The sequence below is a fragment of the Salvelinus sp. IW2-2015 genome, linkage group LG32, assembly GCF_002910315.2.
Source record: "Salvelinus sp. IW2-2015 linkage group LG32, ASM291031v2, whole genome shotgun sequence".
Lineage (NCBI taxonomy): Eukaryota > Metazoa > Chordata > Actinopteri > Salmoniformes > Salmonidae > Salvelinus > Salvelinus sp. IW2-2015.
The window spans coordinates 23,776,294-23,796,539 of record NC_036871.1 but is presented as its reverse complement, the minus strand read 5'-3'; the positions used below and the strand labels follow the sequence as shown (position 1 = coordinate 23,796,539).

General features: G+C 40.8%; 1 protein-coding gene across 1 annotated transcript; it reads right to left on the bottom strand.

The window, feature by feature from the left end:
* Positions 1 to 3,181: 3,181 nt before the first annotated feature.
* On the bottom strand, positions 3,182 to 11,727 carry kncn (kinocilin). Its single transcript, XM_070436732.1, has 5 exons — positions 11,370 to 11,727; positions 8,700 to 8,768; positions 8,534 to 8,605; positions 7,770 to 7,863; positions 3,182 to 6,743 (listed from the first exon to the last, which is right to left on the bottom strand). Exons 1-5 carry the CDS (start codon positions 11,515 to 11,517, stop codon positions 6,668 to 6,670), a joined length of 459 nt encoding a protein of 152 aa, XP_070292833.1. The 5' UTR covers positions 11,518 to 11,727; the 3' UTR covers positions 3,182 to 6,667.
* Between the last annotated feature and the right edge of the window lie 8,519 nt (positions 11,728 to 20,246).

Genomic DNA, 20,246 nt, shown 5'->3' with positions numbered 1-20,246 from the left:
CTAAACTGCTCGCCCGCTTCAACTGGCGTCTGTGTAGCCAGGCGCTAAAATAGAAATTGGTTATATTTTTGACGCTTAACATGCTGCAAGTCCCCCTCTCACATCTCCTCATGGTTTTTAGGAGCTTATACAGACGTGGGTGATTGAAAGATGAACTGAGGTCCACACTCCAGTCCAGTTGGTGGTGGTAATGCACCTTAAAGTTGGTTGCCAAACAACATATAAAGTCCACAGAAGAAGAATAGTAATAATAAGAAGAAGAAGAAGAAGACTACTACTGCAGGAGGAGAGATTACTAGAATGTATTAGTTTCCCCTTTTATCTGTGGATTAAATGTCAGAGTAGAGAACACATGATTTTGTGTGCTTCAAAATGGGTCAGAATTCTACAAAGACTCCCGAGTGGCGCAGGGGTCTAAGGCACTGCAATGCAGTGCTAGAGATGTCACTACAGATCCAGGCTTGATCCCGGGCTGTGTCGCAGCCAGCTGCGACCGGGAGATCCATGAGGCGTCACACAATTGTTCGGGTTAGGGGAGGGTTTGGCTGGCCGGGGTTGTCCTTGTCTCATCACGCTCTAGTGACTCCTGTGGCAGGCCGGGTGTGGGCATGCTGACACGGTCGCCAGTTGGACGGTGTTTCCTCTGACACATTGGTGAGGCTGGCTTCTGGGTTAAGTGAGCAGTGTGTCAAGAAGCAGTGCTGCTTGGCAGGGTCGTGTTTCAGAGGACACATGGCTCTCAACCTTTGCCACTCCCGAGTCTGATCATGAGTTGCAGCGATGGGACAAGACTGTAACTACCAATTGGATATAACAAAAAATGGGGACTACATTTATTTATTTTTTTTACCTTTATTTTACTAGGCAAGTCAGTTAAGAACAAATTATTATTTACAATGACAGCCTACCCCGGCCAAACCTGGACGACGCTAGACCAATTGCGCACCGCCCTATGGGACTCCCAATCACGTCCGGATGTGATACAGCCTGGATTCAAATCAGGGTCTGTATAATCTACAAAGATCCAGAAAAAAGGACCTTATGCATTTCAGGTAAAATATCCCAGGACAAATTAGCTAGCAAAAGCAAGCAAGCTAGCTACATTTCCATGAATGTAATGTGTTTCGACCTGTCACCAAATGAATATAGTTGGTTCAGAATTTGTTTTGATATTTCAACCTGCTGTCTGGATCGCATCTGGTGTGGATGTACAAAATCAACATGCGCACCCCCGGTCTAGAAAGCATGTAAGGGTTCACCCATCAGTTTCAAATAGTAGCAATGCAGATGCCCCACCCACCTGAGGATCTGTCTTTTTCAGCCATCTATATATTGCAAGAACAACTTGTCACTTAAATCACACTGTATTGATTGCTTTTATTTTACTCCTGCTACTCTTTCTTACTCTTGCTTGTACCTGTCATTTTTTCCCAGTTCACATTACAACCACAGAAATGTAATGCCCTGTCAAACAGTAATGGCCTATTGGCTTTCCGTTGATAAATGGCCATAGATAAAATTACGTCAAATCACGTTATACAGTTGAAGTCTGAAGTTTACATACACCTTAGCCAACTACATTTAAACTCAGTTTTTCACAATTCCTGACATTTAGTCCAAGTAAAGTTTCCCTGTCTTAGATCAGTTAGGATCACCACTTTATTTTAAGAATGTGAAATGTCAGAATAATAGTAGAGGGAATGACTTACTTCAGCTTTTATTTATTTCATCACATTCCCAGTGGGTCAGAAGTTTACATACACTAAATTAGTATTTGGTAGCATTGCCTTTAAATTGTTTAACTTGGGTCAAACGATTCGGGTAGCCTTCCACAAGCTTCCCACAATAAGTTGGGTGAATTTTGGCCCTTTCCTCTTGACAGAGCTGGTGTAACTGAATCAGGTAGGCCTCCTTGCTCGCACACGCTTTTTCAGTTCTGCACACAAATTCTCAATAGGATTGAGGTCAGGGCTTTGTGATGGCCACTCCAATAGCTTGACTTTGTTGTCCATTTGGAAGACACATTTGCGACCAAGCTTTAACTTCTTGACTGATGTCTTGAGATGTTGCTTCAATATATCCACATAATTTTCCTGCCTCATGATGCCATCTATTTTGTGAAGTGCACCAGTCCCTCCTGCAGCAAAGCACCCCCACAACATGATGCTGCCACCCACGTTCTTCACGGTTGGGATGGTGTTCTTCGGCTTGCAAGCCTCCCACTTTTTCCTCCAAACATAACGATGGTCGTTATGGCCAAACAGTTCTATTTTGTTTCATCAGACCAGAGGACATTTCTCCAAAAGTACGATCTTTGTCCCCATGTGTAGTTGCAAACCGTAGTCTGCATTTTTTATGGCGGTTTTGGAGCAGTGGCTTCTTCCTTGCTGAGTGGCCTTTCAGGTTATATCGATATAGGACTCGTTTTACTGTGGATAGAGATAATTCTGTACCTGTTTTTTTCAGCATCTTCACAAGGTCCTTTGCTATTGTTCTGGGATTGATTTGCACTTTTCACACCAAAGTACGTTCATCTCTAGGAGACAGAACGCATCTCCTTCCTGAGCGGTATGACGGCTGCGTGGTCCCATGGTGTTTTTACTTGCTTACTATTGTTTGTACACATGAACGTGGTACCTTTAGGCATTTGGAAATTGCTCCCAAGGATGAACCAGACTTGTGGAGGTCTGCATTTTTTTTCTTAGGTCTTCGCTGATTTCTTTTGATTTTCCCATGATGTCAAGCAGAGGCACTGAGTTTGAAGGTCGGCGATGAAATACATCCACAGGTACACCTCCAATTGACTCAAATGATGTCAATTAGCCTATCAGAAGCTTCTAAAGCTTATCATTGTCTTGAATTTTCCAGACTGTTTAAAGGCACAGTCAACTTAGTGTATATCAACTTTTGACCCACTGGAAATGTGATACAGTGAATTATAAGTGAAATAATCTGTCTGTAAACAATTGTTAGAAAAATTACTTGTGCACAAAGTAGATGTCCTATCCGACTTGCTAAAACTATAGTTTGTTAACAAGAAATTTGTGGAGTGGTTGAAAAACGAGTTTTAATGACTCCAAACTAAGTGTATGTAAACTTCCGACTTCAATTGTACCTCACCTGTATGTTAATTTATTAATATATGCAAATACACTCAGTGTGTGTATGTATGCAAATGAGGTACAAATAGTTTTCTTTATTGAACACAAAATATAATAAAATACCTGATACAGTAAGAAACGGTACATATGAGTGTATCCTAAGAAAAAAGTGAAATTTTACAATAAATTGAATACCTGAATTCCCATCAAAATCACTGAACTCCATTCATTATTTTTCCATGCCAGTAAAATGTTTTATGTACTAACATTCTGTCAATATCTGATGGATTATACAAATTCTAAACGTTGGGAGTATCTTCATCCATTGTCCAACTGTTGCATTTATTATAATTGTTTTTAAAAACTTTTAACAATTTCGATGACCGCTGCTAATTGCTAAAAGTCATAATCACCACTTGAATCTTGTTTTTTTAACAATACAAAACATATGCACACAAATATGAAGAACATCCCACCTGCCCAGACCTACCAGCTCACACCCCCATGTCCATAACCCAATCACTCTATGGTTTCAAACTGCAACATATTTTTCCCTCCGTCACCCACGCACTTTCAACATTTAGATAATAAAGCATTTGACTTTTCCATTGTGTTAACGATGGAGGATGCGTTGATTTCCAGCTTTTAAGTAGACGTTTTTTTCAAAATGATTGAAGAGAAAAGTATAGTCCACTGCACCCTCATATGCCATGTCTTGAAATATGCAGACAGATGGATTAAAAGTACATTTACATTGTAATACTTCTGACAGACAACTCTGCCCATGACTTTAACGTTATAGCATTCCCAGAAGGCATGGATTATTGAGTCATTGTTAGTTTTACACTTAAGACGTGATTCTGCTTTTGTGCTGTAGATTTTGTGAATTTTGTTTCTTGTATTTTAAATTCTATACATTAGTTTATAGTGGATTAAACGTAAACGATTAAATGTAATTTTCTTAGTTATGTTCCAACATTCCCTCCATCTTGTGCTAATATCAGTTATTTGTATGTCTTGGTTCCAATAATGTATATTTGTTTCTAAGAGATTGTTGGTTGGATATGCTCTCTGTAAGGTTTTGTATATCTTACCTATCATATGAATATCATTTTCTGACTCAAATGGGACTTCCTCAACATTGCTTTGATGTCCAAAACTATCAGCTTGAAATTGCGTGTTATAAAATTTGTGGCCCAATTTATCGGTCAATTCTGAAAAGCTATCCAAGGATTGTTCCATAGGGGTCTCTTTTTAGGGAGTGATATTGGTTCTTGTAGAATCTGTTTCACTTTCTTCCATGTTGTTATATTGTACTTAACTATGAAGTTGTTAATGTTCTTAGCTCCATTCTTTGAAAATAGACACATGAAAAGATTCTGGATATGAGCATGCGCATATTCAATATGTACCCATTGTTCCTCTTTAGCGTATTTAACAATATGTCGCAAGTTAAAGCCTTGTGTGATGAGTTAATACAATTCCAAATCTGAAAAGTTAAAACCAGCCTCAGATTTAGGGACATGTAAAACTTTCTAATTTATTCTATGAGTTTTATTTGCCCATATGAAGTCTGTTATGGCCAAGAATACTATTTTAAAGAATGTCTTCGGTGGGGTAATTGGTATTACCTAGAATAAATATAAAAACTTTGGGAGCCATGCCATTCTAAAGAGGTTTATTCTACCTGCAAGATTTGTGGTGAGATTGTTCCATTTAATTAGCTTTGCTTTCATGTTGTTGAATAATGGGATAAAGTTACCTTTACATATTTGTTAAGCATCCTAAGTATTTCATATTTTTTTGTGGTCCACTGAAAGGATTTCTGTAGAGCACAAGGTATTATTTTTCCTATTTCCATTATTAAAATGTGTATGATTCAGGTATATCAGGAGATCTTCAGCAAATACGTTGAGTTTATATTCATGTTTACCAATACTGATAACTGTTACGTTTGGGTCCTGCCTAATTCTTTCTGCAAGCAGTTTAATTTGCCAGTGCAAACAGGAGGGTAGAGGGAAGACATCCCTGTCTCATGTCATATTATTTGTGTACATTTTTGCTTTATGATATTTATATAATATTTTTATTAAATGTATTATTTCAGCTGGAAAGTTGAACGCTTCCAAAGTTTTGAATATATATATTTTTTAAGAGTGTCTAATATTTATTTTTGGTTGATTTCCATTTTTTTGTGATTCTTTTTTTATCTGCTGATAGTTACTTCAGGGTTATTGTGTCTACCAAGGCTGTAGGATCAGTCCAGCTGTTGTTAAATTCTGATTTATATAGATTTTCATATAAGCTTTTTAAAATTGTCATTAAATCGCATTGTTGTTTCTAACAAATGCATTTGTATCTTTATCTTTTCAGATTATAACTGGTTTGGCATGTATTGGTTTGTGAAGGCTGTGAGATTTTTACCAGGTTTATTTTCCATGAAGTAGTAGGCTTTATTTGAGTTTAACCTGTAGTTGTTGGTTCTCTTCAAAAGTAAAATATCATATTCCTGTTTAAATTCAGAAATCATATTTTCTTCTTTACCTTGTAAAGATTTTTTATGGACTTTTTCTACGATATACATTTTTTAAAATGTGTATTTAATTTCTAACTCAGATTTAACTTTTGCCGAGTATGAGATTATCATTCCCATAATGTATGCCTTAAAAGCATCACACATTTTCTCTGTCCTCTATGTCTACATTTGTAATGGTAAAGGTTGACATTTTTTCATTTACAGATTTACATTTAGGGTCTTGAAGATGCACTCTGTTCATTCTCCATATACTGTTGCTAAGTGTATTTTATGTTGGTGTAATTAAGCAGGATACCGGAGAATGATCCAATTTCACTATTTCAGGTGTCCTGTAAATGATTTGTAGAGATGAAAATGTTCAGTCTCTTTGGAGGCTCCTTGAATTTGCCTTTTTTATTGCTACGTCTGTCAATCTTATCGAATATATAATTTAGGTTGCCTGATAAAATAATTGTTTCTGTCTGGATTTGATGTAATATAGCTTGACTTCCTTCTAAAAACACCAGACTTGCCCCTGGTGGGATATACAATGAAATCAGTGTGTATTTTTCACTATGTCAGTTACAATTCAACATTAGAAAACAGCCTTCTCAGTCCGTGTACTGGGATTCTTTTATTATCTTGTGCGATGAGCTGAGATGTTACTATCCACTACTTGATTATACTTGGTTGATACCTCTTTGCCTAATTCTCGCTTTCTCTCTCCCTCTCTCTCTCTCCCTCTCTCCCTCTCTCTCTCTCCCTCTCTCGCTTTCTCTCTCTCCCTCTCTCGCTTTCTCTCGCTTTCTCTCTCTCTCTCTCTCTCTCTCTCTAGGATAAGAATAATATTGCTAATAAAATGAGACATTGTGGAAGAAAATATGTATTCCTCTGGATAGTTAGGAGAAGGCACAGTATGTAGCTTTTGAATTGTATTGTTGAAGTAAGTAAACATCTGATTCACCAACTTGTGAAGTCCATTTGAAGGTGAACTCAAATCAGAGTAGGCGTGCATGAGAGATGTGTGCTGTGTGGCTGCTATAAAACCAATTTACGGGAGGTCTGGATCAGGGAGGGTCTGCTTGAACTTTCGTCTGGACAAGATGTCTGGCATGTCTGAGGATGTCCTGCAATAGAATAGTGGGAGTGTTAGTAGAGCTCATGATGAATACATTTTTGTTTGTGAGGTACTCTATGTGTGTGTGTGCATGTGCATGCATGCCCACGTGTGTGGATGCGTGCACAAGTGAGTCAAACTGGATCAGACATGCATGCCCTGCAAGGTTGGTGAATATCAGCCAGACTCAGACAATGAATGAAATCAGCGGTCTCTTGGTTACCAAGGCAACAATATCCGGAGCAACTTGATTTCTTGGTTATGACAAGGGATAGAGGTCTCCTTCTCTTCAGTACATTTGGGTTCTTATAGTACTGTTCTAATTGACTTAGGAGACAGGACAGCCATATCGGTCCTTTGTACTGAATTGGTTCTGATCATGTTTCCTTATTATTGGGGGGGAGAAAGAATACACACAAAACACACTTGATCTATGAAAATATACATTTGTTAGATAGCAATGCTAATGTTTTATATGCTTCAGTGCTTAACTTGTTTCATTTTCTACATCAACAGTTAGCCTCTATATTCTCACTGTTGCCTTATGATTTCATTTAACGCTGTGTGCATCCTCTGCTATTATCCTCTACGTTCATAATAGCTAAATGTTATCATGAGAAGGTCACGGTAGTAGCATCACAAAGCAGGGTAGTCTGCCAGTGCCACTGACTCCAAATGATGCCATTAGCATTCACCTGGTCCCATCAGAGACTATCAAACACCTTTATTGAACTGGGTGAGAAAGAAGCAGGCAGGAGCATAGCAGCATACATACAAGCAGGCTGCAAACCAAATCATTCCATTGCTCTGGAGTGCCACTGAGTGTCTGTCTGTTAACTAGGCATCACCAGCTGATTACATTCACAAGCAAAGGGATTCCCCAGGATACACTGTGAAACTAAAATGTTCATGTATATTTCAAATGTGAAAAAATATCCGATCATGCATGTGTCTGTGTGTGTGTCCAAGTGTGTGTGTGTGTGTTTGTGTGTATGTTTGTGTGTGTCTGCATGTCCATCTGTCTGTCATGTCTCACCCCTCATCTGCGGAGGCCTCAGCCATCGGTCCGGCATCAACAAATGTCCCCATCCGGCTCTTAGAGCGCTCCAGATTCAGCTGGCTCTGAGTCGCTGTCAGATGAAAGGGAACACAACAACAGCCTCTGGGTCACATTGAACAATCGGAGTATCTATGAAGTATACATATTCATTATCCAACATCTACCTGAAGCGAAATATATGTTCATATACAATGTGAATGAAATATGCATTATTAGCCCATGCCTGTCTGAGAAATGAGAGAAGTATAACCAAATAAACACTACTGGCTATGCAATGGTTTGGCTGTCCTTAGCTATCTGTAGCTTATACAACTTAGTCTAGCCATCTCTCCACATCATTTTTATTATAAACTGCTATGGTAAGTGACTGCGGTGCCTGTGCAGCATCCTTCAGACATAACTCTCTTCAGCCCAATTGCTGTTGTTCAAAGCAATCTCCATCTCATCAAAGAGTATAAAGGAGTGAGTGTGATGAGTATTCTCTAATGTAATGGGCATGCTCTTTCATCACACACTCTCCTGGCAGAGTTCATTATCATGTCCTATCTGGCCCAGCCTGCAGATTTAGTCAGATCTCTGCCAAGGTATCATGGATTAACTGTCACTATTGTTCACAAAAAATGTTTTCTCTACAATAAATTGTATGAGTCTGAACTACGTAGAACTGACTCCAACACTGGGGACGACAGCAATTGAACCACAGCAACTAAAAACTACAAACATAGCCATCTGACATTTACCTTCTCGTTTCAGTGTCTCTGGTTGCTCAGGGCCAGGAGGGTTAGCAGGCATAGGGTGCACTCTGAAGTTTCCTGTGAAGAGCAGAGGACTTTTCTTTTAAGAAACAATTTTCTTACAAATGGATTTGCTTGAAATCAAATATAATGGGAGACATTAATAACTTGCCCAAGGTGGGGAGAATGTTGTTAATGTTGAGCCAGGCTCTTATGAAGGGGAAGACAGCAATGAGGAGGCCTGGAAAAGAAAGACAATGTTGACACTAATTGATATCAGTCGACCATGGTGCTGAACTACTAATACGAGTGTAGTACTGCAAGTGTGGGAGTTTACCTTCTTTGACTGGTTTGTATTGATTGTAGCATATTAGGAGGGTTTCAAATATCCTTTTGGATACTGTAAATGTCAATTAACAAACAGATGGAAGCTAGTGTTTGGTCTTAGGCACGGACCAGAGTTAGTGATGTAATAGAATCACTGATTAATGTAATAGACCCACAATTGAAATGAAATTGTGGGTTCTGTCACGACTTCAACCGAGGCAGGCTCTCCTTCCCGTTCGGGTGGCGCTCGGCGGTCGTCGTCACCGGCCTACTAGCTGCCACTGACTCTTTTTCCTCCCCCTCCTTATGTGTTGATTTGTATCACCTGTGTTTAGGTAATTGTTAATTAGTGTGGCTTTATTAGTCAGSCAGCCCGTACGCTTCTTTGTGCGGGATTGTTCATTTTGTAGTTTTGGATTTCGGGAGTGGTTATATGTATTGTGGACTGGGTTTTGTCTCCCGTGTTTTGGACAGTTGTTTATGACACCCAGTAAGTCCGTGTTGGACATTTTGTTGCCGGTTGTGCATTAAAGAAGCACCGTATTGAAGCTCTGCTGTTTCTGCGTCTGACTTCACACCCCCCCAACACCGGGGGGTGTGAACAGGTTCTCAAAAAACAAATGGCAGATAAACAAAGAAAGTTACAATGACATAGGGACAGCACAAACATACACTGGGGAGATATAGGAGGCATATCTCATTAAAATGATATTACATTGCCTTCAAGTGGCTCAACAAACACAATCCTAAATGATTATCTCCCTGCTCATGCATATTGTATTTAATGACAAGCTGCTAACTTAATTTTAAAGGGACATTTCAAAATGTTTGAACTTCATATTCATCATCTCCAGCACCACCCCAATGGCGTGTTTCTATGTTTTGTAGTAAAAGAAGATACAGGAAGATAAGTGTTTCCAATGACATCATCAACATTTTAGTATACAATTGGTAGGCAATTAGTAGGCAATGATGTCATTGGAAACACTTATCTTCCTGTATCTTTTTTTTACTACAAAACATAGAAACCACCATTTTTACATATAATATGTTGATGTTGGGTGGTGCTGAAAATGATGAATATGAAGTTGAACATTTTCGAAATTTCCCTTCAAGTGTTTTTAAGATGTTTTTTGACTGAAATGGGTGTTTATCAGCATCATGGTCAGTGTGAAAAAAGGAGACAGATTCCCGTTTGGTGCTACTCAACTATAAATTAGCTCCCATACGATGGTTAGCCTACTGGTAGGCTAAGTGGATTTTCTCTTACCCTGACCCTCCTGCAGTCTCAGGAGCCCACTAGGACTTGTGAATGCATCCAAATAGCTCTAGCTACCCTTGGGCAGGCAGGCTGAACACACTTATTGATTTCCCTTCTGAACCACAGAGAGAGCTGCTATTGAACAGTGGCTGGTCCTGAGTGTGCCTGTGTGTGATGCATGTCTATGCTGTCAGAACATCTCACCAGTCGCCAGGCGGCAACAGGAGCGAAAAGATCCTCCCAAGAACACTGAGTTTTGTTCAGTCAGCTCATAGCCACAGATGTAGACTACCTGGATCAGTGATTGTCTTTGGAGCAAATAATAAGAGGACACCTGCACTTCAGGAAACAACATTTGATTCTGCAGTGCAAGGTCTGTGTGACGTAGTTCTCCACATAAAATGTCAAAGATGCTACCATATTGTTCTGTTAAGAAGCAATAAGTTGTTGTTTAATTACAAGGAAAAGCCACAAAAGTTTTTTGTTTTAGTTTTGGGATGTTCAAAATCAGTGGTCAAAGTTGACTTTGAATGACTTATACTCTGCAGTCAGTGTAGATCAAAAGCCGGCCACTTGTTATCTACTCTCTGACACTGAACTTAATTTCCTGGGTTGAGTGGAATACCCTGCTCCCCATGATGCTATCAACTGTCTTAGATTACACCAGCGGATCAAATGATCCCCAGGTGTGTTTTTGATGGAAGTGGATGGAAAATGGCAAGGGCCACTGATCATTCACACAGTCTGCTACAGGACTTCGCAAATATTAGACATTGCAGCAGGCCTTGTACACCTGAGAAAGGAAAGCCTCTTAGACCCATATGACACCTTAGCACAGAGATCAAATTGTCTACTGCTTCAACATTGCAGTATAATATCCCTCAGTTACAGTTAGGAATAAAGATAGATGTGGTTTTTTTTAAGAAAGAAAGGACAGCCTGGAGTGTAAATATTTTCAAGATAGACCACAGAGATTAAAAAAAGAGAACATTCAATTTGCATGAAGTTTTATCTATTGGGGAAATGACCCACTTGTGGTGCCACCATCAAAGAGGCAGTAGTTTCTGAACTGAATAAGCTACCAGTACATTTCTGTAGGCAAGCTGTATACTGTAGCTATAAATAATGTCTGCATTCCTCTTACAATGCTATGCACTGCAAGTACCAATGGAATTTTGCATAGCATGTTTTACATAGCACATTGCATAGCACTCAACAAAATGAAAGACTAGTTGGAGTTCTGGATGTACTCACCCAGCCCCCCCGCACCGAGGAAGATTCCCCCTACGGCATCCGCATCACACTCCCTCGACACCCCGATAATGATGCACCCCGCCACGATGCTGAGCAGGGCCGAGCCCACCCGCAGACCGTGGTACCCCCCAATGCTGACAGCGCTCATTCGGCAGGTGGAGAGGAGACCCCCCACCTGGTCACCAGACGCTGCCCGCTTAAGGCCCTAGACACGCAGAGGGACTAGGACTGGAACAGACTGGATCTAACTTGGGCCTTCAGAGTCAGACCCAACTGTAGCACCTGTGTCAGCACCAACTCTAGTTGCAAGTACCCACCGCCACTCTCACTCTCACTCTCACTGTCACAGGACTCCTTTCTCTGCCAGCCAGGCATTGTCTCTGCTCTGGCCTGCTTCAAGACTCCTCATGCATCATTAAAGACATGGCTCTGGTTTCCCTTTGCCACCGTTCATTCATTCACCCTCCAGACAGGGATATACAAACTACTCTATAAATCTGATCACAGCTGCTCCTCCCTCCCTCTCCCCCACAGGAATACTTAGACCACTGATAGCTCAGTCAGTGATGGTAATTAGGACTACACTGAGAGTGGTCACAGAGCGTCTGTAGTTCCCCTCTCTATAATACAGTGGTAAAAGGCTGGGTGTCATAAAGCATAAATGCACAGTCACATTGCCTTCTGCTCTTGAGACCCTGGCTGACATGTGGAATGTGCTCTGAGATTAAGGTAACAGCATGCTTGTGATTATGCAAAAGAAAAGCAGGAGAGAGAGGTGGAGAGAGAGGGGGGGGTGAGAGAGAGAGACCGAGAGAGAGGGGGGCGAGCAAGAGCGAGAGAGAGAGGAAGAAAGAGAGAGAGAGCGAAAGGAGAGAGAGTGAGAGGGTGGAGAGAGGATGAGAGAAGGAGAGAGTCTATAGAGGGAAAGAAAAGGAGAGAGGGAGAGGGGAAAAAGAGAGATAGAGGAAGAGAGAACACTGTCATTGATAACTTCTGTGAGCTAGAAAGGAATGTAATGAAAGGTTCTGAGAGTCCTCTGTGGTCGGGACCTGAGGCCGTCCACAAAGGCCCGTAGTTGCCATAGGAATAGCATATCCATGGCAACAGAGGGAGCTGAGGGTGAGCGGAATTAACACCAGAGAGTTGGGTAACAAATGAAGATATCGGGAGGGAAGAAACAGTGACACATATCCTGTTCAAGCTGCATAATTTTTCATTTTTTCCCTTTAATCGTAACATCTCATATTAATGCATTGTGGTAATATCCTGATGCTTGAAAGACATATGATTGCTTTCAGCCAGTATATTACTTTGTAAGAATGTGACAGGGTAATAAAAAAATGTAAGGAGCAACTGTGTGTGTGTGTTTGTGTGTGCGTGTGTGTGTGTCAGAGAGAGATAAAAGAGAACAGAGAATGAAAGAGACAGAAAGTGAGAAGAGAGAGAGAGAGGAGAGAGAGAGAGAGAGAGAGAGAAGAGGAGAGAGAGAGAGAGAGAAGAGAGAGAGAGAGAGAGAGAGAGAGAGAGAGAGAGAGAGAGAGGCACCATGCAAAGAGCTAACTTGTCCCTGAAGTGACTGATCAAAACTCGGTGTTCCCTTGTATAATACAAATACATTAGGATTGTGTAAAATAAATTATGGCAGACGTGAAAAATGTATAACACTACATTGTTATCTCCAACTTCTGCAGCAGTTGATGCTTCCCTCTGATCCTCAGATATCAACAGCAAGTAGCCTAGTGCCAATTAGCCTAAGCTGAGAGAGGCCTCTTGGTGAAACCAGGCTGGCTGAATCCTTCATGATAACTTCTGTGTGGCAATGGGCAGGTGATGGAATCTGTCTGCTCTCTCTGTCTATCTGTCTGTCCATCTCCACCCTTCCAGCCTGAAGGTATGCATATCTAGGGTGGGGAAAAGGATACGTCAGAGAACAAATTTAAAGGTTCATTAAAGATGTGCAGTAGGAGGAAAATGAGCACCATCAAATTAATATTGTGGAAACATTGTCTCAGTGAATGGTCATCTAGGACGGTCTCAATAGCAGGGGATGGACAACAATGACGAGTGGCGTGGGTTTAGAATTATTAGGCCAAGTCCCTGTCAGTTTGCTTAAGCTGAAAGCAGATCAGCCCATCTCCAACACTGATGGTGTGCATAAACCTTTGACATAGGTAAACCAACAACTTAATAACTTACTGTATTAGGCTCTCATTTATTAAGTAATTGGAGGTAGAGAACAACATTTTTGGGGGGACATTGTGTACAAGCATCAAACGTATAGTATTTGACAAATATATAAAACATTACATTTAATCTTGTTTATTTAAATCTTACTTTTATTGCAATTCCATAACCTTATGTGATCCTCCTACCTGGCACCCATAGGCCTGCTGGGTCATTCCTATTATGCGGTGCCTTTTCTGTCCACAGGAAATATCACTTCTTATTTGGTGTAAAATGTGGATTCCAAAAGGCTTTAAATATAAAGTCAGGTGTTCTTTTCCTTAACACAAAAATATGGATCTTGAAACTGGATTTTCTGCTGTGTTTTTTCAGTGGATGAAGGAGTTTTTGACATGACCCGGGTGTTATTCATCAACTTCCATGAAAAATATAAGCCATAAAATAATGCAATATTTAAAATCTTTCTTCGTTATTTTATAGTCCTAGATAAATGATCTCTCATCGCTAATGTTTTTTCAGGATTATTGCATGTATTATTATTTTTTTAAAGATTTTTTGTTTGTCTTTGGTGGGAAAACAATGGTGCAAAGCTAAATAAATATAAACACAGTTTTATCTATTTTTCCATGTTGTTAGTCTGTATGTCCCACTCATAAATGTCCACCCTGTTAGGCAAAATTATGGAGAAAATTAACCACATTTCAAAATGTTAAAATGTGTTTGATAGAGAAGTTATAAGCCTGTTCAAGTGTTCACCATTATGCTAGCTCAATCTTTCTCACTCACAGAGCTATAGCTGATCTAGGCTCCAAATTTCCACCCTGTTAGAATTATGCACCTAACAGGTTAGAAAATGCTCCAATATGTTTTTCGGAAAGGCAACGCATAAAGGAATGACCCTGCTAACGATTTCAATTCTATGAAGTGGGCAACACGTGGTAAACAGCATCAAGAGAAAATGGCATCGCTTGAGATGGCAAGAATGAGATGAATGTTAGGAGAAGTACAATATTATCACATGGAGACGTATACTTGGAATATGGAGGAGGAATGGAGGGAAAAAGAGAGGCAGAGGAGGCCGAAGAGAGAGGTAAGGGTGAGCTTGAGTCATGTAAAAATGGTGGGGGAAAAAGAGATGGTTTGTCGAAGAAGAATGGTAGAAAGTGTAAGCCGTATGCCTAATCGAGGTCTGGAGGAGAAATGGAAGCGAATGAGGGCAAATTATTGGAGGTGGCAGGTGTGGTGAAGTCCTCTGAGCCTGAGGCTTGCACCGATGGTCAGAATAAAGATGAGTCTGTGACAGTAGGAGTGACCATTTTTGGAGAAAGTGGACCCTTGCCTTTTGGTTGATCCATTTGTGGTTTCAGGGTGGGTGAAAAAGGAGTTGGGTGCTATGGAATCAGTGAAGGTAACCCGAAGTGGTCTTGTGAAAATTGTTTGTGTTTCTGCTGTTCAGAGAGAGCAGAGGCTTCACACCAAATGAATGGGGACAAGAGATGTGACTTGTTTTGCTCTCGATAAAAGGGTGCCATTGAATGGAGTGATTATTGGGGTAGCGGTAAATGTGAAAGTGGACCAAGTGAAGGGAAAGATTCCGGTGTTTGTGATGCTTGTCGTTTGGTGCGACGCAGACAGGGTGGCATGAGTGGGGAAACAGAAGAGTCATTGTCTGTTCTTTTGAGTTTTGATGTTGAGTCTCTGCCCTACAAAGTGATGTAAGGATATTTCAGTTATCCTATATGAGCTCACGTCCCGAATACATTACGTTGTTACAGGTGTCTGGTTTATGAGCATGTGGCAGCAGTGTATAGGAGGGAGATTTCTAGGTGTGAGAAGTGTGCAGAAGGGCATGAAACAAAGTAATGTGTAGCATTGGGAAAAGCGGTATGTGCTAATTGTAAGGGGTACCCATGGGGCTGGGAATCAGAAATGTCTGGTGCGAGAGAGGCAGGTTGAGGTTACAAGAGTAGAGCAAAAGGTGTCGTATGCTGAAGCAGTAAAGAAAGTTGATAGAAATGGGTCAAGGGGGAGAGATCCTGAGAGGATTTGTGTGAGTAGTAGATCTTTATTAGTACAGAGGGATAGGCCAACGAGTGATATATCCTTCAGTAAGATTCGCTTTTTAGCATTCATAGCAATGGTTATCAACTGTACTGCAGGGATGGAACGTACGTCGCAGAAAATAGAGGTTGTGGTGGCAGCTGCAGAGAAGTATTTGGGTGTACGAGATTTGAAGGGGTGTTGAGTGGTAGTGTTCCGTCCTTTCAGGCTGTTGGCCTGAGGTAGGACTAGATATGTTTAAATAGTGGAGTAGGGTGGTGAGTTTTTAATGAGGGTAGGGGTAGATGATATGGTATTTGTTGATATATTTGACTTTTTCAAGTAAAGTTCAAAGGAGTTATACTCAAGTCTAGTAGTTGGTGGTAATACAACTATTATTGGATGCCAACCGCCGTTAAAACTCATCGAAGAAGAAAAAGAAGAAGAAGAAGAAGAAGTAGAAGTAGTAAACAGCATCAGCTTCTGGTCAGAAGAGGGTTTGCATTGTGTAGGCTACACTCCATTCAATTTGATCCAAGCGCGCGGTGACTTCGCTAGAGGGTGAGCATTTTAGTAGCGAAAAAGGTTATACAGTTACCTAGAAATCATTTGAAAAGTTCAGCGCTAGCTTATTAGCGGGTACTGGCAAGGGCTTCAGCACTGCAACCCTGGAGCGACTTCTAATACAGCCCACCAAACCTCAGGTGAGCGCATGCATGCAGAAAAAAAAGGTTTTATCCACCTGCAACACGCATGTATCTTTAGGAACGAACTTCAACTACTTCAAATCTCGAGACTGATTTGGTCTAAGGAGTTAACTTTAGCTGTATAAAGAAAGTTGATTAGGGATGGGTGTGCTGACAGGGATGAGTGAGTGACTGATTAGGGATGAGTGAGTGACTGAGTCAATCCCAGTCTAGACAAACCTGTACAGTAATAGTTTTAGTACATCTAGGTCTATTAGGTTAGACCTAATATAGGTTAGGATCTTCCTAGTCACCCTAGTCTGTTTTCCTTCTTTCATGCATGACTGTCAGCAAAGATAGGAAATGCCCATGCCATTTGTCTCAGTTAGTGTGTCCTTGCCTTCTTCAGGTATTCAAGCATCAGCATCCCAACTGGCATCATCTGTCTAGGTGAGGGTCACACTCTTCAAAAAACACCCACCCTTCTCTTTCTCCAAGAGTTAAACATGGCTACAAGATCAAGTTTATCTAAGCAGAAAGGCTATTCTATTGACTTGTATAGTAGAGAGACCTACACATTTAAGTCTTGTAATTTCCTTTTAGGTCCTTGAATATGTTGTGGCACTGGTACACAATACAGAGCAATATGTGACTAATGACATCATGCACACACATGACATGAACATATTACCAAGTAAAAACTCTAGGCCAAGTTCAATGCTATATTGTTTTACTGCGGCTCTCGTAGAAATTAACCAACAGCAATTCAGAGAGTTTGGTTTGAAAAGCTGTTTAGCCATGTTCTATATGTAATGGAATCTGTGATTTCCTCATAAGTCAAATCCAACCTGACATGTAGGCTACAACACATGAAACACAATCCAAGGATTCCAACTATGTCACTGTACTAGAAAGAGAAGTTTGGGGATGAGGTGACTCACCATTAACAGACCTCCCCCTTTCCTCCAGTCCAGAAGCCCAGAGTATTTAGATTGTCTGTCCTGTCTATAGGATAATTTAGCAGACGCTTACATCCAAAGCAACTTACAGAACTGTCTACATTAACCGTGAGTGACATATTCTGTATGTGGTCAATGGGGGAATCAAACCCACAGCTCTGTTTTTGCCAGTACCCTGCTCTAACCACTGACATGATTGAGAGCGAATGGCTAGTCTAGTGAACATTGTCCATTCTTTAGCAATGAAGTTGGGCAATGACCAGCAGACACTTAAACAAAGAACATACCCATGGGGGATGATATTCATATTGCTGTACATGTCTTTGTCTACTTCACACACCTCTGCTGTGTGGGTAAATTACTGGCCGATCTAAAGGAAGAGATAGGGGAGCTTTTGTATGCTCCTTTGTGACACTGACCACCAGTTTACCATTTTAGCAATTCACCTCGTGTACTGTTCAGACTCGAATCATGGGATTTACTTCTCAAAAGTAAATACTCATAGAAACTATTTTGTAGGCTAGAGCAGGACCGAGAGGTTGTTTAGTTAGTTCAGCTCTTACAAGACTCACAACCTTTCACCCAGCAAACCACCCCACACCAAAGGGGAAGTTGGTATCTAGGCTAGTTAGGCCACCGTGTCTGTAGCCTGTGGTTCATTTTTCATTCATGATCTCATTTACTGTTTGTCCGAATATTTGCAATAGTATTATATATGGTTTCTGTAGAATATAGTGTAGCTGTCAGTTGTTTTGGAAATGTACGCTTGGTTTCAGTCTTGTGGTTATGATATTGATCAAATTGTAATTCAAACATTCAGGTGGATGGGGCTCTGGCCTCTGCATTTGGTTTGGAACAAGTTATGCAGCTTCTAAAAATAGAAAATGCTTTTGTTTTACTCACGGGTAACATCATAGGCCTAGTATATTCTTGTTTGTATGGTAGGATGTCGGGGATTTTTAAGATGAAAACATTAAATGCCACCTAATGCTGAGACGGCAGTGAAACTTGTGTTGTTCATGAGCAGAAAGTACCCCTGTTCTCGATGGCCTATAGTGGTTGACAACTACACCCAGTGTGAGACTACAGGTCTAGTCAATCCCCCATCTATATCGTTGCTGAAAAGAGGGACAAGAAAGTGATTGCCCTCTGTAAATACTGGAGATTTGGCTAAAACTTCAGTCCATAGGGAAGTGGTGTATCTGACTGAGAAAGAATGAGAGAATGAATGAAGGGAAATCTGTTATGTGTTGTGTGTGTGATTAACCTTGTCTGTGTTTGTTAAGGTGGAAATGTTCCTTGGTTTGTTTCAGCTCCTATCACATTTTCACTTTAGAGATGTGATGGCGTCTTCCTCCTCCCCTCACCCCATCTCACTTCATCATCCTTCTCCTCATCCTCTCGTCTCAGTCTCAAACACTGGCTCTATGCCTACATTTGAACACAGAAACTCGGTAGGAGAAATATGCACTCAAAGCCCTCATTCCTATGATGATGTTGTCATGTCTTACAGTGCATTTCGACATAACACGATGGGACGATGAGACAACCACGCCCCATTCATTTTCAATAGAGGGAAGCAAAGTGGGCGGAGGGACCATGGGGCGACGCGAGCATGGGCGAGGGTGCGTGAACAAGGCGGACCAAAGTTGGGGAAAACTTTATGCAAATACTCTGCGATATCACAACGTTATTGACCAATCGAAGCTCACTATAGCTTCCAGCCCCTACTGGATTGGAAGTTGATATACAGTTGAAATCAAAAGTTTACATACACTTAGGTTGGAGTCATTAAAACTCGTTTTTCAAACACTATGCAAATTTCTTGTTAACAAACTATAGTTTTGGCAAGTTGGTGAGGACATCTACTTTGTGCATGACACAAGTCATTTTTCCAACAATTGTTTACAGACAGATTATTTCACTTATAATTCACTGTATCACAATTCCAGTGGGTCAGAAGTTTACATACACTAAGTTGACTGTGCCTTTAAATAGCTTGGAAAATTCCAGAAAATGATGTCATGGCTTTAGAAGCTTCTGATAGGCTAATTGACATAATTTGAGTCAATTGGAGGTGTACCTGTGGATGTATTTCAAGGTCTACCTTCAAACTCAGTGCCTCTTTGCTTGAGATCATGGGAAAATCTAAAGAAATGAGCCAAGACCTCATAAAATAAATTGTAGAACTCCACAAGTCTGGTTCATTCTTTGGAGCAATTTCCAAACGCCTGAAGGTACCACGTTCATCTGTAAAAACAATAGTACGCAAGTATAAACACCATGGGACCATGCAGCCATCATACTGCTCAGGAAGGAGACACGTTCCGTCTTCTAGAGATGAACGTACCTTTGTGTGAAAAGTGCAAATCAATCCCAGAACAACAGCAAAGGACCTTGTGAAGATGTTGGAGGAAACTGGTACAAAAGTATCTATATCCACAGTAAAATAAGTCCTATATCGACATCACCTGGAAGGCCGCTCAGCAAAGAAGAAGCCACTGCTCCAAAACTGCCATAAAAAAGACATACTACGGTTTGCAACTGCACATGGGGACAAAGATTGTACTTTTTGGAGAAATGTCCTCTGCTCTGATGAAACAAAAATAGAACTGTTTGGCCATAATGACCATCGTTATGTTTGGAGGAAAAAGTGGAAGGCTTGCAAGCCGAAGAACACCATCCCAATCATGAAGCACGGGGGTGGCAGCATCATGTTGTGGGGGTGCTTTGCTGCAGGAGGGACTGATGCACTTCACAAAATAGATGGCATCATGAGGCAGGAAATTTATGTGGATATATTGAAGCAACATCTCAAGACATCAGTCAGGAAGTTAAAGCTTGGTTGCAAATGGGTCTTCCAAATGGACAATGACCCCAAGCAAACTTCCAAAGTTGTGGCAAAATGGCTTAAGGACAGCAAAGTCAAGGTATTGGTGTGGCCATCACAAAGCCCTGACCTCAATCCTGTGGGCAGAACTGAAAAAGTGTGTGTGAGCAAGGAGGCC